This window comes from Nelumbo lutea, chromosome 5 (genome assembly GCF_056320005.1).
Source record: "Nelumbo lutea isolate HS-2025 chromosome 5, American lotus-T2T, whole genome shotgun sequence".
NCBI lineage: Eukaryota > Viridiplantae > Streptophyta > Magnoliopsida > Proteales > Nelumbonaceae > Nelumbo > Nelumbo lutea.
The window spans coordinates 82,511,504-82,537,806 of NC_142688.1; the positions used below are offsets into that span (position 1 = coordinate 82,511,504).

The 26,303-nt window shown below is 41.6% G+C and overlaps 1 protein-coding gene across 6 annotated transcripts; it reads left to right on the forward strand.

Annotated features, from left to right (window-relative positions):
- The first annotated feature begins 16,333 nt into the window (after positions 1-16,333).
- LOC148853114 (uncharacterized) lies at positions 16,334-25,981 on the forward strand. Of its 6 annotated transcripts, none has more exons than XM_088942495.1 (4): positions 16,349-16,995; positions 23,897-24,009; positions 25,392-25,431; positions 25,542-25,981. In XM_088942495.1, exons 1-4 carry the CDS (start codon positions 16,824-16,826, stop codon positions 25,559-25,561), a joined length of 345 nt encoding a protein of 114 aa, XP_088798621.1. In that variant the 5' UTR covers positions 16,349-16,823; the 3' UTR covers positions 25,562-25,981. The 6 variants fall into 6 exon arrangements, 4 of the variants coding, with proteins under 4 accessions (XP_088798620.1, XP_088798621.1, XP_088798622.1 ...); XM_088942497.1 differs by lacking the exon at positions 16,349-16,995 and adding an exon at positions 19,812-19,938 and having other exon boundaries at positions 25,542-25,790; XM_088942494.1 differs by having other exon boundaries at positions 16,334-16,995; positions 25,392-25,981.
- The last annotated feature ends 322 nt before the right edge of the window (positions 25,982-26,303 follow it).

Here is a 26,303-nt window from a genome sequence, read left to right on the forward strand (position 1 = left end):
GCCGAGGTCAGAATGGAGACAGTCTCCTCCGTGGGTGCAGCTCGTTCCTCGCTCTGCTCCACAAGTCGCTCGAGCTCGAGGCCGTCAGCCACCTTAGCTTTTCCCTTGAGGGCGACAATATAGCACTTGCGGGACTCAAGTTGGTCGCCCCTCGCCACCCCAATACCGAAGTCCGTAGGGAACTTCATGGCCAAGTAGTAGGTGGACACCACAACTCGTAAGGCATGGGTAATCGGCCGACCTACTATGGTGCTGTATGGGGAGGGGGTCGCAACCACCAAGAAGTCGTGGTTGAGCTTTACAACGCTAGGCTAGGTGCCGACTTCCACAAGTACTATCACTCATCCTAGGGGCCGAACTTCCTCTCCGCTGAAGCCAACCAGGGGAGTGTTTATGGGCTTTAGGTCACTCTCCTGAAGCTGGAGTTTGTCGAAGGCCGCTTTGAAGAGAATATCCGCCGAACTACCTGAATCAACAAGGACTCACTTAACTTCGAAGTCGTTGACCCTCATCTTTACGACGAGCGCGTCATCATGAGGGTAGCAGACCCCGCACGTATCATCCTCTGTGAAGAAGATGGGGTCTTCTATCCTTGGCCATTTTGGAGGGTTCTGTTTTTCCCTGCTAGATTCACAAGCTGACACATGAGCTGCTGCTGAAGTGCAACCCGCGACAATAGATCCTCCGACTATGACGTTGATGATCCCCCGAACTGGTATCTCTTCGAGGGGCTGCTTCTGCGATTGCTCCGCTTGTCGGCTGGATTCGGGGGTGTCTCTACCTTGCTCCCCCTGTCGACCTGCTTTATTATTATTACTACTATTATTATTTTGTACAAAATTTCGTAAATATCCGCAACGGATGAGCTCTTCTATCTCATCGTGGAGGTTTTTACAACTCTCGGTACTATGACCGTGATCTTTATGAAAACTACAATACAAATTCTTATTCTGAGTGCTAGGGTCTGCCTTCAGCCGAGGTGGCCACTTCACATACGGGGCATCCTTGGTCGCCATGAGAACTCGGCCCGTTTGGTGTTGAGGGGTGTGTAGTCCCTTTCTGCTGCCGGGGCTCGGGTGGGCTGAACCGGCCTTGCCCCCCGAGCTACATCCTTCTTCTTCTTGCTGTCGCTTTGGGACGGGGGCTCCGACTCCCTCTTTCTTTTTTCTAGGGCCTACTCGCCCCTCTGGTTGATCTCTTCCTCTATCCCAATGAATCGGTCTGCGAGTTTAAGGAACTCGGTCATGGTTTTGGGTTAGTTGACAACCACATGCCATTTGAACTCCTTATGAGTGATACCTCACTTTGGTGCTAGGAGGCAAACTGCGGGGTTCAGGTTGGGTATCTGCAAACAAGCGTCATTGGACCGCTTGATGTAGCTCCGGATGGATTCCCTTTCTTTCTGCACTATGCTGAGGAGGCTCTCTTGGGTTCGCGGGCACCTCTTGCTGGTGACGAAGTGAGAGACGAAGACCTGCACGAACTGTGCCTAGCTTCTTATCGACCCTGGCGTGAGGTTCCGGTACCAGGTGCAGGCGACTCCCTTGAAGGTGGTGGAGAAGGCCACACACATGCAGGACTTGCTAGCTCTGGCCATATACTTCTGGGACTGGAAGGCATTCACATGGTCATTTGGATTGAAAGGCCCATCATACTTATCTAGAGGAGGGAGCTTGAAGTCCCTTGGCATAGGGACAACAAGGAGTTCATAAGATAGCGGGGAAGAAACTGAGAGGAGGGGGGCAGCTCTTACTTCGCCAGAGCATACCTCCTCTTTCTTTCTGAGCTCGGGAGAGGCTCTGGATGCGGTGTGGCGGGCTCGCCGGCATCTTCACTGCTGCGGCTTTGCCCATTCAGCGTTGGCGCTTGACGCTTCAGTGTCTCCGAGCTCGATGGGCACGGACTATCGGCGATGACTTTTGACTGAAGGGCCCTGTTTGGGATCTATGGCCAAGACCTCAAACGGATTCTCTGTGAGCGAGAGCTCGAACTATGAGGGTTGTGGAGACTCGGGCCTAGTTGGATGGGAGGCCCCAGTCCTGCCCATAGGCCGGGAGGCGGGGGCTGTCGGGCTTTCCTTCTTGATGCGGGAAGAGGCTTGGCTCCTGGCAAGATCTTGAACCTAGGACACCTCTCCCCTGCGAGATCACTCACCTCGGCGAGACGGCTTGGCCTGCTTTGCGGCTGGGTGCTGGGGAGGAAGCGACTGTTGGGCCAGAGGTAGCGAGGGAAATTGCTGCTGGTACTGGTACTGGGAGACCTGGTGCAGCACTTGCTGCTGGTAAAGCTGGAACTGTTGAAACTATTGCATTTGATCCTGCATGGCCCGCATGCACTGCACCAAGTCCTCTAGTTGGTTCGAGTTGGCCGCCGAGGTTACAACCGAGGGTTCAGTAGGGGTTGCTCCTACAGTAGAAGGGAGCGGAACAATGGCGGGTGCCACTGTAAGAGGCACATTCAGGCTGGGGACTCCGTCCACTGAGAGGGGAATGGTAAACTGCCCGATACAGATAGTAGAAAATTGGAGATGTTCCCCGGCGACGTTCTGGCTAGTGCCACGTCCGATATTGCTGGAAGAAGCCATGAAGAATGCTAAGTTTTTTGGAAGAGAAGTGTTGTAAAAGCTTGAAGGAAGGCTTTTAGAAGTGGTTCCCGCAGACAGTGCCAAATGATGCGGCACGATTCGGGCACTCCTAGCTGGTTGCTGACTGGCTCCTTGTGGCAACGGACAACACCTGAGAAGATGGAAAGAAGGATTCCTGGGGATTTACAGGGTGGGAATACTCTGAAGCTTAGGTCAGAACGTTGGGGAAGGAGAAGAAAGATAGCGCAAAAGCTAAGAGTGTAGGTTGCGCTTTATCAATGTGCTCGAGAGATTAGCTCACGAGCAAACAAAGACTCTGGCTGAGTATATGAGTGCGGAAGTATTCAAAAGTCTGAGAGAGTTTTTCTTTTGCCTCAAGGGCTTTTATAGGGGAATTACTATCAAATTGAGTGTAACCGCCACAGGGCCCCTACTGCAGTCGTTACCTGTCAGGGCTGAGTAGGTGATCGTTGCAACGTACCTCTCGCTCGAATGAGTGACACGTCTTAAAGAGTCAGGCACGCTTCTGCCTGTTGAGAGATGTGGGTGCAGACTGTCGAAAGGACAGGGGATTGCACCGTCAGTTAAGAGACACGGCGTAGACTGATCAATACGGTTTGTCAGGTAGAAACTTCTTGGGAAACGTCTACGCAACTTAGTCACGAGCTACTTTGTAGTGAGCTTGGGAATACTTCGGGGTTACCCTTACTAAGGTTGTTCTCTGGGGTGACTTATTCGCTCGGGGACTGGAGCGAGTTGGTTTCCCTAGTACGCGAGCTACAGCAGTCTTGGAGTATCCCCTTCTGGGAAGTTCGGGGAACTCGGAGCTCATGTTGTCACGAACTTCTACAGCGAACTATGATATAGCGAGTTGCTTTATGGGCTCGTTACTTAGCCGCGGTCAGGCTACGATGCTAAGTTGTTGCCCATGCTGAGTCAGGTCCACATGTCATCATTTCATAGGTCGGGTCAAATCATCCTCCATCAGTTTGGAATCGTTTTAGACTAAGGGCAAGATGGACATTTTAAGGTCTGAAGTTGGACAGTTGGTTGATCGGGAAGTTGATGAAGGTTTTAGTATATTTTGAGGGTCTTGGATGATGTGCCTTGATGAAGATCTTAGATTTAGAAAGTGATGGCTAATGAGGATTGTTAATTTGAAATCTTTTTGAACAAAGGGTAAAATAGGTATTTTGAAGTTTGAAAATGGATGGATGGTTGATCAAGAAGTTGATAGTGGTTCTAGTATAGTTTAGGGATCTTAAATCTCGATGAAGATCTTGGATTTTGAGAGTGGCGACTGATAAGAATAGTCGGTTTAGAATATTTTTTTATGTAGGGCAAAATGGTCATTTTGGGTTTAAAATTTGGTGGATGGTTGATCGGGAAGTTGATGAATGTTTTGGTGAGGTTTAGGTGTCTTGGGAGAGATGTTGTGATCGAGATCTATGATTTTGAGAGTAGTGGGTGACGGAGATGGTCAATTTGGAATCCTTTTATATCAGGGGTAAAATGAGTATTTTGGGATCTGAAATTTGGGCAGGGGCATCCTAGGGTCCTTGGAGTCTAATGTAAGTGTGTGATGGCTTTAGAGGTGTGGGAATCGTGAGGATCTAAGTTATGAGTATTTTGGTCAATGAGGGGGCTTAAAATGGAATCTTAGGTTGATGGATGGGTAAATAAAGGAGTTTTAAGTTGGAGTTTGGTGGAGTGGTATGGATTTGAATTACAAGGTTGTTGTGAGGATTTGATCGTATTGGGGACGTGTGGGTTGTAGGTTTTAGGCTCGAGAATTATCGTAATGTCATGTTCATCGAAATTGAATCTTTAATGGATAAATAGCGAAATCAATGGATTTAAGGTTGAAATTTGGTGTGGTTGGATGATAAAAGGCTTTGTTTCATGTGATGGAGTATCATTGGGTAACAAGTGTGGTGGTGTGGCAAATTCAGAACCATCGAAAGGAAACCTTATGGATTTGATGGTGGACTTGAGGCTATTTGAGTTAAAATTTAGTTTCCTAGGGTTTTGGCATATTCTAAAGATGTTGGTAAGGTCTGATTGGGCATTTGGAGTGTGAAAAGTGGATTAGAGAGGGGACCAAGCAAAAATTGGGTGTTGACACTAGGTATTCCTTTTTTCATATTATAAGATTTGTTAGTTCATTTAATCGATTTCGGCAAACCCAAGTTCTATTAGTTCATTTTGATTTTGTTTTTTCGGTGAATATAAGATTTAATAGTTCAAATCCTTCATTCTTCTCTTTGGCTTTTGCTTTTGTTTAGGTTTGCAGTGTTGAGTGAGAAGTAATTAACTATTAAGGCTGCATTTGGAAACGATGCAAATGGAGTATAAATCCATATTCAAAGTAAATTTGGACTCTGTTTCACTTTTTCCTGTGTATGGCAACATTACATTTATGCATTGACAAATGACAGACCAATGCATATTTACTTTGATAAAAATATGTAAAAGTACATCAATAAAAAAGAAGTAAATTTGCATTCAAGTGGGCTTTTGATAAAATAAAAGCATATGCTTTATTAGAATTTGGTTTCACGCAATCTAGATGCTCCCCTGTGTATTGTGATTCGAACTCTAACTGGATACCAATCTGGCTGGGCCGAGTTGTATGGCTGAGATGATGTATGGGGTTCGAGATGAAGTGTACTACAAGTGAAGAAAGGTGAGAGTGCCTGGGAGTTTTTACTTGGGGAGGGCACTCCGATGCTTAAGTCGGTAAGTGGATAGAAGTATTCTTTGAGGATGTGAAGGAGCTTGAGAGTATCAGGGCACGTACCATTCTGGATGAATCTAGACATCTTATATAGGCCCTAGGACTCAAGGCCGGGGGCTCAGGGTAACAGTCTTGATTTCTTCGTGAAGTTGTTTCCCTATTTTTAGGCGCATTAAGGAGTCAGTTGAGAAATCTTCGTGGGAGTTACAGTTTGTCCCAGTAAAGTCGAGGCGTGTGACATGGTGATTTGTTCTAACGGTTGCGCTATCGGCTCCTTTGGTAGCGAACTATTGGGACGGTTAGCAAGCTCCTCCTCGTAGGTCACCTTAGGTCTTTTCAGTTCAGCCAACTCCTGGAATAGGTTGTCGTAATCTTACGGGTCTACTAATCTGGCCTTGCCAAGGTGGAACTGCAAGGGGTGGTTAGCAAACTCTCCTTAGCAGGTCGCCTTAAGTTCGTACAGCTCAACTGACTCCTAGGACAGCTCGTTGTAATCCTACGGGGTCAGCTAGTTCGGTCTCGCCGAGGTAGAGGTCAGCCTGGGTGAGATGCTTCGAGCTAATTTTACTCAACTAGCTTGCTGACTTGGCATTGAGGTGTCATTCGGAAGCCATGTGCCACTGTATTATTGGGAGGACCAAATTACCCCTCGTCAATTGCCCCCACTCTCAAGCCAGCGTTAACTCGGCAAAGAGAGTAACTCTTAGTAAGGGTAATTGGTCCGACTGGTTCATAGGTCACTTGCTTTACTAGCTCGTTCTGAGGCTGGGCGGGCCATGGTTTCTTCTATAACATCAAATCTAGGAAAAGAAGGGAGTGCATGCTGGCTGGTGTAGGATGTTGGTGTATCGCTGGCATTTATAATAGCTCAAGACCAGCTCAAGCACATCTGCTTTCGTGGTGGGCCAATAGTACCTTTGTCGTAAGGCTTTCTTAGCTAGGGCCTAGCCTCCCAAGTGTCCTCCACAAAGCCCTTTGTGGATCTCATGTAACACCCAATCTTCCTCAATTCGGTGCATGCATCATAGATATGATAGAGCGAAGGATCTTTGGTAGAGTTGCTCGTTTACTATCACGTAGCGAGCTGCTTTCCGTTCTATAAGCCGAGCTGTATTTTGTTCTTTTGGAAATATTCCTTGTCTTATGTAGTCGAAGATTGGACCTATCCATCTCAACTCTGTAGTGGTTATATTGGAAACCTCTTCTACCCCTTTTTCTTTCAACGAGCGAGGTAGCTCTTCTATGTAAATTGTTCTCTTGGTCGAGTCGATCTCTCTTGCCAACCTGGAGAGGGCGTCAGCCTCTGTATTTTCTGATCTTAGAATTTGTTGGAAATGCCAAGAGTTGAAGTTGGGTAGGAGTTCCTTTACCTTACCAAGTAGGCTTCCATGGAGGGTTCTCGTGTCTCATACTCTCCATTTACTTGATTTACCACAAGTTGTGGGTCACTATAAACCATGAGATGTTTGGCTCCGACCTCCTTCACTAGTGCCCGCCTGGCTATAAGCGCCCCATACTCAGCCTCGTTGTTTGAAGTTCATAACAAAAACCGAAGTGCATATTCCAATTTCACCTCACTAGGTCCATAGAATATCAACCCAAATCCGCTTCCACTCTGGTTAGACAAACCGTCCACATGAAGTATCCAGGGCTCCTCATCCCAGCTCATGATCTCGCGAGCTGGGGCTGGTGCCACACTGGATGACGTCTCCGATGTGGTCACAAGTTTGGCTACTTCAGGGGCTGGCGAGCTGAAGGTGCACTCAACAATAAAGTCTGCCAGAATTTGCACTTTTTGTCACTGGTCGTGGCTCATAATGGTTATCATACTCGCCGAGCTCTATTGCCCACTTCATCAGTCTCCCTAAGATCTCGGGCTTCTATAGAATCTACCTCAGAGGTCGATCGGTCAGGACTACGATAGTATGGGCCTGGAAGTAGGGCTTTAGTTTTCGGGCTGCTAGCACCAGTGCAAAGGTGAGCTTCTCTATGTTTGGATACCTTGTCTCAGCAGAATGAAGAACAATGATCAGCTTCTCTTAGGAGACTTGCTTTTCCTTTTGGTCTTGCTGCTACTTGCTTCTTCTTTTGCTTGCTTTTTACTGGTTGTTGATACATATGTTGTTGTCGGCATTGGCCGGTAGTTCGGTGCCACAGCTGCACTGCATCAGCTCGCTGGTCATCTACTCATACTGGAGCCATAGGGAGCTCGACCTGTAGGGGCAGCTCTACTAGCTATAGGTCGCCAACTCGCATGGGAGCCTTGGAAGGCTTGACATGCAAGGGCATCTGTGCAGTCCGTTGGCCGCCAACTCCCACGGGAGCCACGAAGGGCTTGACTTGTAGAGAAAACATCATGAAACATAGCTAATGATGCTTTGTTTGGGCTAACTATTGTTGAGAATAAACGTAGAATGAGTTGAGGGCATTTTGTTGATGTCTATTCTGTGGCGGTATGAATGCACCAAACTCCTCATCCCATGCTCACATCTAGAGATCCGTGCTTCATCTCATAAAACCGCCGCACTTTAATCCTAGTAGAAACCGCTAATGGCTCTATCATGGAGAGAGGGATGTTCACATGAGGTGGTGGAGTGTTTATCTAGGGTACTGAGAGTGCTGAGTTCGGCATGGCTGCTATTGATTATCATAGGGGGTTCTCAAGGTTCATCATGGATGCTCTTGCCCCCCAGTGATTGATTATTGTTCTTGATGTTGGTGCTACTCAAAAATATCTTTGGATAGATGGAACCAGAAATTAGAAGATGAAAACTTAGCAATCTTGAAGGCAAGAATTTAACTTTTAAGAAGGTGATAACTTAGCTTTTTGTTGCATTTTCCATAGATAGTGCTAATTGATGTTGCGCAATCTAGACGCTCCCTCGTGTACCGTGATTCAGACTCTGACTGGATACCAATCTGGCTGGGCCGAGCTATATGGCTTTCATGATGTCTAGGGTTCGAGTTGAAGTGTACTACAAGTGAAGAAAGGTTTGAGTGCCTGGGTAGTTTTTACCTGGGGAGGGCACTCTGATACTTAAGTAAGTAAGTGGATAGAAGTATTCTCTGAGGATGTGAGGGAGCTTGAGAGTATTAGTGCGTGTACCTTTTTGGGTGGATTTGGACGTCTTATATAGGCCCCTAGACTCAGGGGCCTCAGGGTAACAGTCTTGAATTCTTTGTAGAGCTGTTTCCCTACTTTTAGGCGCATTAAGGAGTCAGTTGAGAGATTTTCACGGGAGTTACAGTTTGTCCTAGTAAAGTCGAGGCGTGCGTCACAGTGAGTTGTTCTAACAGTCACACTATCGGTGCCTTTGGTAGCGAACTGCTGGGGACGGTTAGCAAGCTCTTCCTCGCAGGTCGCCTTAGGTCCTCTCTGCTCGGTCGGCTCCTAGAATAGGTCGTCGTAATCATATGGGTTTGCCAGATTGGCCTTGCTGAGGTGGAACTACAGAGGGTGGTTAGCGAGCTCTCCTTAGTAGGTCGCCTTAAGTCCCTACAGCTCGACCGACTCCTAGGACAGCTCACCGTACTCCTAGGGGGTTAGCTAGTTCAGTTTCGCCAAGGTAGAGGTCAACCTAGGTGAGATGCTCCGAGCTAATTTTACCAAGCTAGCTCGCTGACTTGGCGCCAATGTGTCATCCGAACTAATTTTACCAACCTAGGTGAGATGCTCCGAGCTAATTTTACCTAATTTTGCAATTTATATGAACTGTTTTACACTACATATTTACATTCACACTTATTTGCATCTTTTCCAAAAGCAGCCTAACTGAATGGATTTACAAAATGGAAGATCTTGAGTAGGAATGTGGAGGAACCGATGGAGAGACGGTCTGAACGATTAAGATTTGGGTAGTGAAGAAGAAGAAGAAGAACCGACAATTGAGCTAGAGATCAGAAGAGATCTATAGATATTTAGGTAGTGAAGAGTAAATAAGAGGAATAGAAGGGAGAAGATGCAATTTCATGTTTCAACGGGAATGAAGAGAGTGACAATACCGAATGGAGGCAAAGCAGGAGGGGGCTGCTTCTGGGAGGTGATGAAGGTGAAAGGATCAACATGTCGATTTTCTTACCATTCCGTTTTGCCGACGGTGATACTTCTGGGGGATTCTTTGCTCTAGATTCCACTCAACACTATAACCGAGATGAATCGGTTTGATGATAAGCAGAGGTAGTTTTCCCCTTTCGTTGATATATTACCTTCATGGTTATTTGTTTCATACTGTCCTGTAACTGAGCTGAATCGGTTTGATGATAAGCAGAGGTAGCTTTCCCCTTTCGTTGATATGTTTAGATTTTAAATGCTATAGCATCGATGGTGTGATGATAAGCAGGGTTTTTTTGAATGGAATGCTGCAAGAGAGATTAATAAAATTTGTTTGTGGTATAAGTACTTGATGGATGACTCAGACTCAAAAGTTAGAATGGATGTGAAGGATCTATAAAAAGCTCTAGTGAAACTTCGCAGGGGAGGAGAGTACCGGCTGAATCTGACATAACCCATGAAATTGAACAAAGGAGGAGAATACAGAATAAGTAATATATATATATATATATATATATATATATATATATATATATATAATAGATTGCCAAATACCTCAATTATTCTTTAGGTTGCGTTTGGAATCGGTGTAAATTAAGAATGATGTAAAAGTTTACATCTGTTTGTCGGCATTTGGAAGGGGTGTGTAATTATGATCGATGTAAAATTTCACTTTGGTTCAATTTTGCATGTGTTTGGATGGAGTGGAGTTTTATATCGTAAATCGGTGTAAAACATTATCAAACGTAAATTTTTACATCGATTATTGATGTAAAGACTACATCGATAAAATCGATGTAAAACTTTACACCAATCACATCACGCTTTTCAAAAATGCAATGATCATATCTTCACGGTTCAGTGTAAAACGTTACCGGTGTACTTTTACACCGATGTAAAACTCTATACCAATCACATCACACTTTTCAAAAGTGCAATTGTCACTTCTTCACGATTCAGTGTAAAACGTCATCGGTGCACTTTTACACTGATTCCAAACACAACCTTAGAAACCATAAATAAGATTCTTGTTAGAGAGTAGGAATTTCCTGAAGAACAGGAACAAGTATGAACAATGCCAAACATAGCCTACTGAAAGGCTTTCTAGCTAGGTTGGGGGGCTCTCCACATTGCACTTAGCCTCTCTTAATAATGCAAGTATGATCAACCTTCTACCAACGCCACATAAAGAATGAGACTACATAGGGTTGTAGCTTGTGTGGACTTAACCCGATTTTTTGTATAAATTGGGTATCAGTTTTCGAACTTAAGGCTGGGTTTAGGCCAGAAAACTCAGATTCTATATAATTGAATTTGAGTTGTGTTTGGATTGAGGCAAAAGGCTAAAGATAATCTCCACACTGCACTAGTTGCCGCTTGCCGGAGTGCTGCCAACTGCTATTGGGGACGGAGACACTGCCTTTGTGATAGAGGGCCAGCTCACCAACCAACGACAACTCACGATTAGAGAAGATCATGCATCGGACAGTACCCTCTAGCGAAAATCATGCAAAGGATAATAGTGACAACCCATGCATTGGATAAGCACTAGAAGATGGTGGCTATCAGACGGTAGATATCAAAGGCAGCCTAAGGAGGATTTCGAAGATGTCTAGAAGACCAATTCCTAGTTGTTTTAGATGTTTTAGTTCTTTTACAATTTCTATTCTCCTAGTTATTCTACAAGTTTTCCAGATGTATTATAAATACTGTTGTTCTGAGTTAATATAGACACAAGAATTTTCTTTAGCAATTCTCTCTACTAAGGCTCTACGCCTAGCCCTTTATGTGAGGCTTCAAGTCTGAAGCCGATTCGATTGTCTAGGTGCTTGCATAGTCAGCCCGGTCGAGTGCATCACGCTACGTCACTTTGACTGTTAATGTATATTAGGTTCAAAAAATGGGAGATGGGACGCCACCTTGCCGGAGAGATGAATCCATTTCGCTAGTCGCTAGTTACTGTTGTTAAGGACAGAGTCGTTGGCTTGCCACCTCTAGTCTTGTTAATGCATATCAAGTTAAGGTATTCAGGTTTAGACTTGCCGGAGAATGGGAGATGGGGCGTCACCTTGCCGGAGAGATGAATCTACCTCTTCGTGGGTTGTCGATCGCCGCTTAGTTGCTCATTGGTCTGATTCTGGTATGATGGTATTGACTATCCACCGTCAGCTCTGTACAAGGGTTGAGGAATGAGGATGTTACATACCCTTTTTCAGAGATGAAAACTGATATGTAACTCCCTCGAGCAATAACGTCGGAGCGCCGCTCAAAGAGGTTTCAGGATCGCAAGATCATTAAAGAAGAAGATGAATTTGATTAAGTGTCGAATACCCTTCCTTATTGGTTTATCTTACTTATATAGGCTCATGGCCGTTACAAGGAAATGATTTGAAATAATTACAATTAGTGACCATAATGGCAATGATTCTCCATTCTCTTTCATCAACTCTAACGGTCTCTAGGAGTGCCCATGGCTTTTACGTAAATACCCATGCCAGTCTCGTACATGTCAGCAATAGTAAGGATAGTCAACTTTTCAACCCGTTGGAATATTAATGTGGTGTTAAAATTCAGATCTGAAAAATTAAAAAGATATTAAAAGTGTCTGAAATTTTGAAAAGAAGCATATATGCTTTTCTACTTTTTAGAGAAATTGAATTCATAAATTTATTTGTGTTGGATCAACCCTTTACCATATGAAATTTATTGATTTTACTATTTTACCCCTAAAATATACTATTTGGAAATGTTGAGTTCAATTTGCATTATCTCATAAAAAATATTTTCAACCTCAAATAATATTGAAACATACAAATAAAAAATAAAAAATTAATAATTACTAATTAATAAATGAAATGATTAAAATTAAAAAAAGAATGACTATAAAAATATTAAAATAATTAATAATTTACACAAATAAAAATTAAAATAATTAAAATTACTAGTTAATAAAAATAATTATTAATTAATAAATAACACAAATAAGTTTAATAAAAAATTTTAAAATAATTAATAGTTAATAATTAATAAATAATAAAAATATTATTATTATTCACCGAACCATCGCTACTGCATGTTGTAGTGGCAATGGCGGTGGCGGTGGTGGGAAGATAGGGGAGAGAGAGAGAGAGAGAGAGAGAGAGAGAGAGAGAGAGAGAGAGAGAACCAACAGGGGGAGAGAGATAGCTGCCACTATAACTTGTAGCAATGGTGGTGAGAAGACAGGGTGGAGAGAGAGAGAGAGAGAGAGAGAGAGAGAGAGAGAGAGAGAGAGAAAAACATAAGATCTGAATCCAAATCGATCGATCTATGCCTTTGAAAAGATGAAGACACCTACCGTTTCTGATGATCAATTAGAGTAACAGAGATAAGGGGAACAAAATACAGATGAACACTGCGAAAGTCCTCTCAATAGAAGCCATGTGAGCTCATCGATGAAGCCCTCTTGATGCCATTGACGAAGCCCATTGACAAAGCCATCTATGTTCACAGAATACAAATGAACACATACCGTTTCCGGTGATCTCGCCATAAGGACTGAAAACCCTCTTGAGAGATTGGTCATCGGTAACCCACTTCCAAGAGCACGATAAAACCCTCAATCCCCCAAGAGCGAGCGAGAGAGAGAGAGAGAGAGAGAGAGAGAGAGAGAGAGAGAGAGAGAGAGAAGGGAAATGAGTTGTGCACGAGAAGACGGGGATAGTGCACATCATTTCCAAAATATTGTAAGAGTATTTTGGACTATGCACGACTTTGAAATGCGTCTGAGCACATTAAGAGTTGGCCCAATCTCTATTATATTTAGATCTAAAAATAAGATTCAAACTAAATTTAAGTGGTAAAACTAAACAAGGGGTGAGGTCTGAAAAACAATATTTTCATATTCAGACCTCTGAAAAGTGCAATCCAACGACTCCTATGGGCTCACAACAGAAGAGAGGAGGGAGAGTATCGAATGAAACAGGTTGGGGGATTATCGAGTGAAAAATAGGATTAGAATTTAAAAATGAAAAATATTATTATATTTTTAGTAATAAATGTATATATAAATATATATAATATTGTCCACTTGGTTTTGGTTTTTACGCCATGGCACAGTAATCTGTAAATGGTTGGTTGCTCGGTATGTATACGTGGACGGTAGACCCTGTTATGTTTTGTCTTGGGATTTGGGACTTTAGAGACAACCATCTGACAGAATAGAAGTTAGAAGAACCCCACACGACCATCGGTCCGTGGGTAACGTTGCTTTATTATCCACCATCCCATTGGACCTGAAAAATATCACTTTAGAGGATAAAATAAAACGGTGGAGATCTGGGAGGACAACCGTGTATTTATGCCCACCCTACACTTGATTCTTGAATCTTAACTCTCGAACGGGGTCGAAACTCGCAACTCGCACGATAAGAAAGAAAACAAAAACATCCCGATTTGCTTAATCTAGAGTCGGCTCAGCTCGTCGCCCAAGCCGGATTAACGAGTCATATAGCCGCTAGCCTACCAATTCCTAGTCGCTCCACTAACCATAACCAAGCGCCGCTATTGCGCAATGGCTCGGAGTCTGAGTTGTCTTGACCTATGGGTGGGACCCAACATAGAAGAATCGTGAGCCGTAACACATGGATGACGTGTACTAAACGATAGTTGTCCGTGGCATCGAAGCACGATCCGGTCTTGGGGGGAATCGCAGTCGTCCATGTCAATTATATATACATTTAATCTCCCCATCTGCTATGGTTAAGAAGCACAAGAGATTTAGATGCGAGCGCCGAGCGCTGCACTTTCCACGTGGGACATGCGATGCAAGTACATGTTATTGGAGAAGAAGTTATGAGACGTGTCTGAAAATATTGTCTTTATAATGTTATTTGTCCTTACTCATTTCATTAAGTTTATTATTGGGTTATAGGCAAATTTGTTTCCAGGATATAACAGAATATTGGACGAGAATCTGTAACCAGCAAAGTTGAAGAGTCTCCAAAGAAACATTCTATGAGATTGTAGCAAATTGGAATGAGAGAGGGAGAGAGAGTGTGTGAATTTCGAAATTATGTGATTTGGAGTCTGATTCATGCTCCTTAAATAATTTGTGAAGATGTATGAAAAAAAGGTAGGTGCTGGTTTAGAGAAGACACCTTGAATAGTCACAATTTCAAACATTGTGACTGTTAAAAAGGTAGTTAATAGTTGGTGACTGTTAACTTTGAATTGTGCCTCTTTATCAAATCCGATCGAATCGTGACCGTTGATCTCATCAACGGTGATCAATGGTCATCAATGCACCAAAACCATAACTGCCCATCGCGAGCCACGCGGGTGTGCACAAAGTGCGCCTCATTGCGCTGCACACGCATGCGCATTGCGCGGTATCGAATCCCCATACTCTCCTCTACTAATTGTAAAGAGTGTAAATCAGCTCCTATTGAAATACTAAAAATAAAACTTATAATTTTCCAATATGGGACAAGTTCAAAACTAAGTTTTGTAAGAGAAAAACTGATTTTTTCAATCAAGTATACAGGTGCAATTTTTCATGTAATTGACCAATCAAACCCATTGGACTTAATCTCTTATGAGATTAAAATCCAACACATGCGACACGCCATATACACAATTGAATTTGGCCCTTGGTTTGAAGCTTTGACCTTCCTCTCTGCTAGACATGTTCATGGGCCGAGTAATTCGACGGTCCGGCCCGACTACGATCAGGCTTATACATATTATTAGGCCCGTGGGCCTAGACTTAGGCCCTAGTATCTAAGACTGACTTAATTTCGGGCCGGGTATAAGATTTTACATAAAACCCCAGCCCGATTCAGCAATAATTTAAATACTAATATAATTAAAAATATAATAATATATATATATTTCTAACCCTAAGTTTCCTAACTCATTTGAATCGACAGTCTTTCACTCTTCTTCATCTTTGTTTTGTTCGTACAAACTAAACTTCTTCCCTTTCACAGCAGTGGCCGACGATAGCTTATCTACTATACTACAGGCAATGAGCTGACAACAGCATTTCTCCGAGCTCTAACTCCACGTACTCAATGGCCTCCCGTCGTCCCCATTTCTTTGAGCTTTTGAGTCCAGACTCTATCTAAGGTCCAAAGTAGCAGCGTCCCAAATAGTGGTTGGCGGCATCTATAGCGGCAAGCCGACAACCAACTTTGAGCTTCGACTCTGAGTACTCAACGACGTCCCCATTTCTTTGAGCTCTGGGTCCATACTCTAGACTCCAAAAGTAGCGGCCTCCCCAACACTCCCCAAAAATGGCCGACAACATCTACAACAGCAAGCCAACAAGCAACAACAATTGAACTTGTGTTTATACTTTTTTCAAGCTAAGCCTTTAAGTCTAAACTCAGTTAAGTTAATTTTAACTCTTTTTTCACTATTCTTTTAAGGAAAAATTCTCAATTAGTACCTTGTACTTTGGGCCTAATGCTATTTTGGTTCCCGAACTTTAAAATGTAATAATTCATTACTTGAATTTTCAAAACATGACAATTGGCATTTGAAAAAGACACAAATATCCTTAAAGTGTCATCTAATTTTCTTTATCAATCATCCAAACATTGACAAAAAATTAAAAATTTCAAATCCTTACCTCTTCTATTCAAAAAAATTGGGGTCCTTAGAATGCCCACTTAAATGTGACTCCAACTTTCTTGAATGGAAAAGGTAATGATTTAGGATTGTTAAATTTTTGTCAATATTTAGATGATTAATAAAGAAAATTAAATAATACTTGAAGGACATTTATGTTTTTTTCAGATGCTAATTAACATCTGATTAACGATCAGTTAACACTGGATTATCACATTTAAAAATTTGGGTATTGAATTGACGCATTATATATATACACAAAATGAATAGTTTAATGCAACAAAGCCTGATTCAAAATTTTAATCTCACAAAAACATAAAAATATTATAAGACACCTTGGTACAATAACAATTAAGTGTTTGGGTGAGGCAACCCTCCATGGGTGTTTAGTTTGCGTAGGTGTTGCCTGAAAGCCATGCACTCAAGTGCTCCTTCCTCTCCCCCTCCCCTTTCTTCCTGCGTCCTGCCCTAGGATTTATTTTCCAAAATGTCCCGAATCAGAACATGACAGTGCCTACTTCCTTTTCCCTACTTGCTATAACTTCATAAGAGAATGCACTCGACCCTTGACTGAATCGTTCTATTCGATTCACCCTACCTTTCTAACCTCTCATCTTCCTCTTTGAAGTTTTCAAAACCCTAAGTCCCTAATCCTTTGGCACTGCCAAACTCAAACAGACACCACCAGCAGTCGAAGCATCCAGCACTGGTCACCGGCCACCACAGCACCGTTGTCGCACACTCATACTGTCGTATCGGTCTCTCTCGATCAGTTGTTTGCCAATTTGTCAGTTCACTAGTTCGCCACCGCCCAATTCCAGCAAAGCATCTACCACTCCATGACTAGCATTCCAGCCGTCTACACCAGTCATTGGTCACTGCAGTCGCACACTCACACCGGTACACTTGTTTTGGCATCAGGTCGTTTTATGAATTGTAGATTTGGGGATTTTAATCTGAAGCTATGGTCCAAAACAGGATTCTACATTCTTTCCGCTTCCTCTTTCCCAGGTAATCCAAAAACAAAAGCCTAATCTAACATTCATATGTTTGTCTTCCTTTTTCTCTGCGTAAATTAGAACCATCTGTTATTGGGTTTTGTTTCATAGGAAGCTTGAAATTTTTATCATGAAATTGGAATGTCAGGGGTTATGTTACAGAGCAAATTAGCAAATTAATGGTCGAATTTGAATTGAATCAAATATTCAACTTAATAATCGAAATAGAATTCAAACCTGAATTTTAGACATTCAATATCAAATTGAATTCAAACCTGAGTTTTAGATATCCATCGGGTATCAAATCGAATTTAAATTTAACTTGTTTAGATTCAAATTCGATCCATTTACAGGCCTAACTACTACTTGCACATGGGCTCTTTACTTCTCATTCTCTCAATGCCAAATAATAGAACCAACTTCCAAGATTAGCAATAAATTAAAAACTCATTCCGCAGCAAATTCATATGAAAAACAATTAATCTCTATATATAAATGATACATATTTACAATTGTGACAAACATTAAAATGCTCTTTCTCCTGTTTTCTGGGCCTTACGGCCCTTACCTGAAAACTATTTTACAACGAATGACTCCTACTGTCCTACATGTTGATTGGATAGGTAATGAATGGAAACGATATTTTCTAATTGGATATCTTAAATGAACTCAGAGTCCAAGAAGAAACATGGAACTAAGTTCAATCTCCATTTTTAGTTGTGACGAGTAGGATACATATTAATACTTTAACCTTTGCTTAAAGTTAATTGCAATAATTAATTGAGTTGTATTAATGCATCATTACCAATGAAAATTAATGAGATAATGGCTAAAAAAAGACTTATACAGAGTATCTATGTTTCTAGAAAGGTATGAGACGAGAACTTTGAACAATCAGATCCCCATGAATACCAGCTGATTGGTTATGGATTTTACAATTCTGGTTCATTGGTTTTTAAGTTTTTAAAATGGGTTTGACTATAATACCGGAACGTCATGATATCCAAAAAACTTCTGACCAATCAACTGGTATAATTAGATGCAGTAACCAATCAGGTGTTGTTAAAATTCACAGGTGGGTTTTAATTGGTCAAAACTGTTTTGATATGATGTCTTTCCGGCATCATAGATTTTTTCTTTTAAAATATCAAGCATTAATTAGTCTCAAATCTATGTAGATATTTAACTGAATAAATGAACAGATAATAACAAAATAGAAATTCACAGGTGGGTTTTAATTGGTCAAAACTGTTTTGATATGATGTCTTTCCGGCATCATAGATTTTTTCTTTTAAAATATCAAGCATTAATTAGTCTCAAATCTATGTAGATATTTAACTGAATAAATGAACAGATAATAACAAAATAGGTGAGTTGGTGGATCTGAAATTACCAACCTAATGATCAACACCACCTATAATTTTAACATATTTTATAATTATGGCTATTGAAACCTCCCACACAACACTTGGCTGAGAATAAAGTATAAAGTCTCTTTTCTTTGTCCATATCTTTTTTTGTTCAAATAAGAAATGTTTGCACATCTTTTTGGGCTAAAACTCACTTTCTTAATCACTCTGTGCTTTCGTACCTTATCGTGCTAAAACTCTTATCAACCACTAAAAAATGCTATTAACTTTTTTTAATGCCACAAATTAATAAATGAATTAAGCTTGCCATCTCTGTAACTTGCACATTTCAAATTCTACTGCTCGAAGGGGAGCTGGTTTACTCTCTGTGCTTAGTTAGGAACTCCAGGTTTTCTTCTTCCTGTTGCTATTGTGGCTGGAGAATCTGGGGAGGACAATGGATAACTTGTTGGGGTAGAAAAAATACACTTAAAAAAGTAGAGAAAGCGGAGATAATAGGATCGAGCAGCCTGTTTGGAAAAATACTTCCGGACAGGCCATTGAATATTGAAGGAGTCATTCAACAGATCTACAGACTTTGGAGGTGGACGAGGGACGATTACTATGTAGAAAAGATTTGCAACAACATCCTCTGGATCCATTTTGGAAATCCAGAGGACCTTGAAGTGGTTCTCTCCAATGAACCTCTGGGTTATGGACCTTGGATCAATTGATTAAAAGGATGGGGTCGAACACCATGGATGAATCAAGAAGACCTCTGGGTTATGGACCTTGGATGAAGGTTGAAACTGGTAGTGAGGAGAATAGGTTCATCAATGTCAAGGACATTACGAAGAAAAAAAAATCCCAGGATGTGGAAATCGGTGTTAAGTTAAGCGAGATTTGGTAAGATGGTAAGGAAAAGAGTGGAAGACAGGAGGAAGCCTATGAAACAGGACCCGATCGGACCAAAGATTAGGAAGTGGGCAAAGAACTCTATCTTGGCAAAAACAATAACTGAGGGAGGAATCTGTTCAATTTCGGCGGACTTTGACGTAGTTCTTTCTCTGATGAATGTCTTCTGGCCTGCATGATCTTTCTTCTATGGTGGGAACTGGGCTCAAGTCTGCCACAGATGTGCAAACTCTGATATTACCTTCCCAGTGAAAGGTCACAGATTTGACCAAGTACAAGTCTGTTTTATTAACCAATTGAGGAAAGGAAAAAACTAGTGATAAAATAAAATTCCAGAATCTAAATTGATGGTTCTGTATCAAAAAAATTGACGAGGCTCTTAACCCATGGAAGCTGATATTTATTGAAGAGGAGTTGAAGCCAACCTTTGGGTACGGGGCTGGGCTTTGTGTATGGGACCCGAATCAGCTCTACCAAAGAGAGTTACGGGTCAAAAAAGAAACTCGTCAATGAGCCCTGACTCAAAAAATGAAGATCACAGGAATGATGAAGATGGTGGTCTAGTGACGAAAAGATCTTGATGGGAAGAGGAAGAGATAGAACGTGAAGTTCTCAGATGCTTCAGCATAGAGATTGCTTTCCCCCATGTCAGAAAGGATGCATCTGTATCTGCCCCAAATTGCATAATGGAGGTAATCTTCTACCGTTCGAGAATTGATTTTATTCTTGGTATAACTTCAAAAACAAATTTTTGTTTTCTGTGTAAAACTGAAATAAGAAAGCCCCAAAATTCTGACCTTCTCTGGAAGAGTGGCCATCCTTCTAGCAAGAAATTATTGGGAAGAAGGTTTTTTCAAAGAGGGAGGATCCAACAGAGGAGAAAAAGAACTTGGACTAATAATGCTTTGCTGGGAAATTTGGAAATTATTGTAAGAATCAAGTCACCAATATTCAAAGAGTTATCAATGACCTTGATAGCGACCGATGCCCAGAGTCAAGGGCTGTAGTTTTGTCCATTGAAAACAAGGGATTAATGCAGTCTGAGGATAGAGATTCTGACAAGGCAGACATGTGCATGATGTTTGGAAACCTAAAATTAAAAGAGATCTCAAAAGGGATTGCAGAAGTTGACCCTCAACAACTCCCTTGGTGCCAATGAAAATATGATGCTGGAACTGTCAAGGGATAGGGTCCCCCAAGACAATTCGAGCAGTGAAAGAGTCCCTTAGAAAGGAAAAACCTAGGATAATTTTCTTTAGTGAAACCAAATGCTCAATCAGGGTTTGTAAGAAAAAATTCAAAAACCTTTACTCGTGGAATTGTTGGGGTGTGGATGTTATAGGTTTGTTTGGTGGTTTGGCCTTGTTCTGGGATAAGAGTATTTTTTTAATAGTGGAATTTGCAGATAAAAATGTTATCCATGCTGGAATTACGGATGATGAAGGAAGAGTGTGGTGGTGCTCCTTTATCTATGGAGAACCGAACAAAGCCAGAAGGGAAGATTTTAGGCAAAAAATGAGGGCACTGGCTGGAAGGACTCAAGGGCATTGGTGTTGTATAGGAGATTTCAATATGGCTTTTCATTTTGATGATAAGGTGGGAGGTAAGAAATATAAATGAAGCTATATCAGGAAAAACAAAAGTTTCCTCAATGATTGTGGTCTATCTAAAATCCCCTTCTTTGGCCCAAAACATACCTGGACAAACAATAGAAGTGGGAATGAGAATGTCTAAGTCAAGTTAGATAGAGGGGTCTATAATGTTGCGAGGCAAGAAATCCTTGCTGCAGTACAAGGAATTCAGATTGCTAACCAGCTTGGGGTGGAGCATTCCTAGTTGAAGGGGACTCTCAGGTGGTAACGGGATGGCTTCTAAACCCGGATACTGCCATTTGGGGCTACAAAGATCTCATCAAAAAAGTAAAGTGGTTAACCAGCAATATGAGAGTTGAGGTAAAATGGGTTAGCAGGTCTGCTAATTCTATGGTTGACTCTTTAACCAAACAGGGGGTTTCCAAGGAAGACCTTTTTTGTACTACTTTGTAAACTATTAGTAATTTGGAATTTGTACTTAACTAGCCTAGAGAGGTTGCAACTCGTGCCTCTACTTGGGGACTTTGTACTATTGTCTATTGCTCATTAATAAACTTATTTCGATCATAAAAAAAATGTTGAGAGGCAAGAAACTTTCTTAGAAGCAAAAGTTTTCTCTTTGCACTTCCCATTCAGATTATTTAGCAATCTGCCTTAATCTCTTTCCCATCTCAAAATTCAAAAAGAAGCCTTTTCGGTTTGAAGAGATGTGGATGACCCATGAGGGATGTGAGACAGTCATTTGTAGCTCGTGGGAAGCAAGCCCTAGCTATAGGGTGAATAGGAGTGTTAGTGCAAAGTGCATCAACCTAAGGCAGATGTTGAAGAAATGGAACAAGGAGGGGTTTGGTAGGGTTCAGGAGACTATTGAAAGAAAAGTGCAGAACTAATGGAAGAAAGAAGAAAAAAAGGCTGACTTTGATGCAAAGAAAGTTAAGATTATTGAAGAAGAGCTTGATACTCTCCTTAAGAGAGAAGAAATTCTGTGGGCACAGAAATCCTGAGTTAACTGTCTAAGACTAGGAGACAGGAATATAAGATTCTTCCACATGACAACTATAAGACGAAGAGCAAAAAACTGAATCCTAAAGATTAAGAATAAAGGAGAATGGGTGGAAGGCCAAGAGCAGATAGAGAAAGTCTTTATGAGCCACTTTGAGTCCATCTATGCATCATCTAGCCCTTCTCAGATAGTGTTGGCCTTAAGGAATATGGAAGGTAGAATAAGTAGTGAGGATAATGAGGACCTACAGAAACCTGTCTCTGTGGAGGAAATTGAGAATGCCCTCTTTCAGATGGCCCCTAGGAAGGCCCCTGGTCCGGATGGGTATCCAAACTTGTTCTTTCAGAAATATTGGGGAATAGTTAAGGAGGATGTGATAAGGGAAGCCAATACCTTTTTTAGAGATAGAGTTTGAACTAGAAGCTCAATGAAGCTTTTATAGCTCTAATCCCTAAGGTAAAACAGCTGGAAACTCTCTCTCAATACAGGTAAAACACTTTGAGTCCATCTATGCATCATCTAGCCCTTCTCAGATAGTGTTGGCCTTAAGGAATATGGAAGGTAGAATAAGTAGTGAGGATAATGAGGACCTACAGAAACCTGTCTCTGTGGAGGAAATTGAGAATGCCCTCTTTCAGATGGCCCCTAGGAAGGCCCCTGGTCCAGATGGGTATCCAAACTTGTTCTTTCAGAAATATTGGGGAATAGTTAAGGAGGATGTGATAAGGGAAGCCAATACCTTTTTTAGAGATAGAGTTTGAACTAGAAGCTCAATGAAACTTTTATAGCTCTAATCCCTAAGGTAAAACAGCTGGAAACTCTCTCTCAATACAGGTAAAACACTTTGAGTCCATCTATGCATCATCTAGCCCTTCTCAGATAGTGTTGGCCTTAAGGAATATGGAAGGTAGAATAAGTAGTGAGGATGATGAGAACCTACAGAAACCTGTCTCTGTGGAGGAAATTGAGAATGCCCTCTTTCAGATGGCCCCTAGGAAGGCCCCTGGTCCGGATGGGTATCCAAACTTGTTCTTTCAGAAATATTGGGGAATAGTTAAGGAGGATGTGATAAGGGAAGCCAATACCTTTTTTAGAGATGGAGTTTGAACTAGAAGCTCAATGAAACTTTTATAGCTCTAATCCCTAAGGTAAAACAGCTGGAAACTCTCTCTCAATACAGGTAAAACACTTTGAGTCCATCTATGCATCATCTAGCCCTTCTCAGATAGTGTTGGCCTTAAGGAATATGGAAGGTAGAATAAGTAGTGAGGATGATGAGAACCTACAGAAACCTGTCTCTGTGGAGGAAATTGAGAATGCCCTCTTTCAGATGGCCCCTAGGAAGGCCCCTGGTCCGGATGGGTATCCAAACTTGTTCTTTCAGAAATATTGGGGAATAGTTAAGGAGGATGTGATAAGGGAAGCCAATACCTTTTTTAGAGATGGAGTTTGAACTAGAAGCTCAATGAAACTTTTATAGCTCTAATCCCTAAGGTAAAACAGCTGGAAACTCTCTCTCAATACAGAACCATTACGCTTTGTAACACTGTCAACAAAATTATAGGCAAAGTTCTAGCTAATAGGCTGAAACCAATCATGCAAAAGATAATTTCCCAAAATTAGAGTGCCTTCCTTTCTGGGAGAGCTATTTCTAACAATATTCTTTTTGGCTCATGAGTTAATCCACTTTATGAACGATACCAAAGCCAAGAAAGGTTTCATGGCGGTGAAGCTAGACATGAGCAAAGCCTATGATAGGGTTGAATGGGTCTTTCTTGAGGAAACTATGAGAAGGATGGGTTTTGGGGAAAGATGGATAGGTTGGGTCATCAAATGTGTTTCTACTGTATCTTATGAGATTCTCATAATGGCTCCCCTCAAAGAGAATCTTTCCAAAGAAAGGCCTTAGACAGGGTGACCCAACCTCACCCTACCTTTTCCTACTTTGTTTTGGTGGGCTCTCTAATATTCTTCAAAATTTGGTTCAAGATAAGTTGTTGCCAGGTATTAAAATCTGCAGACAAGCTCCTGCAATCTCACACTTATTTTTTGCAGATGACAACTACATCTTCACATCGGCAAACTTCCAAGAAGCAAATTCCCTCATCCAAGCCCTCTCCGTGTTTGAGAAAGCTTCAGGGCAGAAAGTCAATTATGATAAGTCAGAGGTATTTTTTTTAGTAGAAACTTACACACAAGACTTGGGAGAGCTCTGTCAAAAGCCCTTCATATTAAGAAAGTGGAGACCCCTTCAATTTATCTAGGTGCTTGCCCCCTTATTCCATGAAATAAATGCCAACCTTTTGATTTTCTCACAGAGAGAGTGGCTTCCAAAACTCTTGGTTGGAGAGACTCTTTCCTCTCACAGGCAGGCAAATAAGTCCTTCTAAAATTTGTGATTATAGCCATCCCGACTTATAGTATGTCTTGTTTTCTCCTCCCCCAAAAAACTGTTTTAACCTCCAGAAATTATAGAGAAGATTCTGGTGGGGGAGTTCCCAAGAGAGGAAAAAAGTTAATTGGGTTGCTTGGAATCAGATAACTAAGAGTAAAAGTGATGGGGGATTGGGGGTGAGAGACCCCTGGCATTTTAATTTGGCCTTGTTAGCAAAACTGGCTTGGAGGTTTTATGAAGATAACCCATAGTTTGTGGGCTAGAACTCTGAAAGCCAAGTACTTCCCAAACTGTATCTTCTTTCAGGCTTCTTACAGGGCAAAGCAGTCGTGGGGTTGGAGGAGTGCCATATAAGGGAGAGAGCTTATAAAATTGGGAGCCTATTGGAAAGTTAATGTGGGGGTCCAATATAAATGTTTGGACAGACCCCTAGATCCCAGAGATCAAGAGGTTTAAACCGTTTGGTCCTTGCACTCAAAACACCAAAAACCTTAAGATTAATTCTCTGATCATTCCTGAAGAAAGAAGATGGAATATGGATATACCCCGGGAGTTGTTCCCTGAAGTTGTGGTTAGAATGATTGGCCAAATAAATCCAGCCTCAAATGATTGGGAAGACCAATTAATTTGGACCTAAACTCATTCTGGCAAATTCACAGTGAAGTTGGCCTATAGGGTGGCTACTGATCACTTTAACTACTCCAGAAATACCCAAAGAGGAGAGCTCATCCCAGGAAAACTGTGGAACATAATATGGAATCTGCCAACTGAGCCAAAAATCAAGCATTTTGTGTGGAGGTGTTGTGTTAATGGTCTTCTTGTAAGGGAAAACTTAGCCAACAGAAAAACTATCCAATCTGCAGAGTGTCTAAGATGTGGGGCAGATTCTGAATCTCCCCTCCATGCCTTAGTGCAATGTAACAAACCTAGATGTATTTGGTTTGGATCAAGCCTTGGTCCGAAAGCCAATTTGGTGTCTCAAACTACAGATTTTGGGGACTGGTTTAAGTGAGCTATAAGCCAAAATGGTTCATTGAATCCTAAGATTGTTATTAGAATGGCTATCTGTTTGTAGTTAATATGGAAAGACAAAAATTCTTTTTAGTTTGAAAGTACTGATGATAGTCCTTTTGTTGTGATCAATAATGTCAATAGGTTGATTGCGGAGATATCTCAAGCATCGCCTCCGACATTGGTAAACTGTTCTATTGCTCTCAGTGAAGAAGACAATTAGTTTCTTTGGCTTCCCCCGCATCAGGGTGCCTTTAAAGTTAATGTGGATGGGGTTTTTTTGGACCCAAACAGGGCTTCTTTTGGGTTTCTAGCGAAAGACGGTTCTGGTGCTATGTTGTGAGCGAGCTGTGGCTAGAGTAATGCCTCTTTTGCTATTCTGGCTAAAGCTTTGGTGTTCCTTGAAACAGTGAAGGCTTCCTTTTTGCAAATTGATTCTGAACTTATCTTTGAACTGGACAATCTCCACATTGTGAACTATCTAAGTTCTAAGAACACAGACTGTCACAATGATATTGTTTGTGTTAAAGGATATTCTTAAACTATGCGAAGGCAATGCTGCTAAGTTCTCTTGGGTGCCTCGAGAGGTCAACAGGTTTGCCCATATATTGGCAGTAGCTGGACACTCGTCAAGCTTTTTTCTTTTCTGAGTTTTTTCCTAGGAGTTCCAAGTCCCTGTTCTAGGTGTGTGCTTTGTTTTCAATATGTTTTTTCTGTTCTGTCTTTTTCTTGTCCGTTGTCTTCTTTGTGTGGTTTGTTTTCTTGAAGTAATGAAGCTCTTTACCAAAAAAAAAAAAAAAAAAACATTTCAAATTCCTACTTTCGAAGGCAAGTACTAAACTAAAGACCTTGATGACTATGATTAGAAAGGGAAATGATGCACAAGTGGAATTTAACCATATCTTCCATATTCTAATCATCCATCATGGAAAGAGTGTTGATCAACCCTAAAGTATGGAAATTTTGCCACGTCAAGAAATACAAATCAATAACCCCAATATTGGCTATATACTGTTTCAAGACTTGGAATGGACATAAAACCAATATGATGATTAG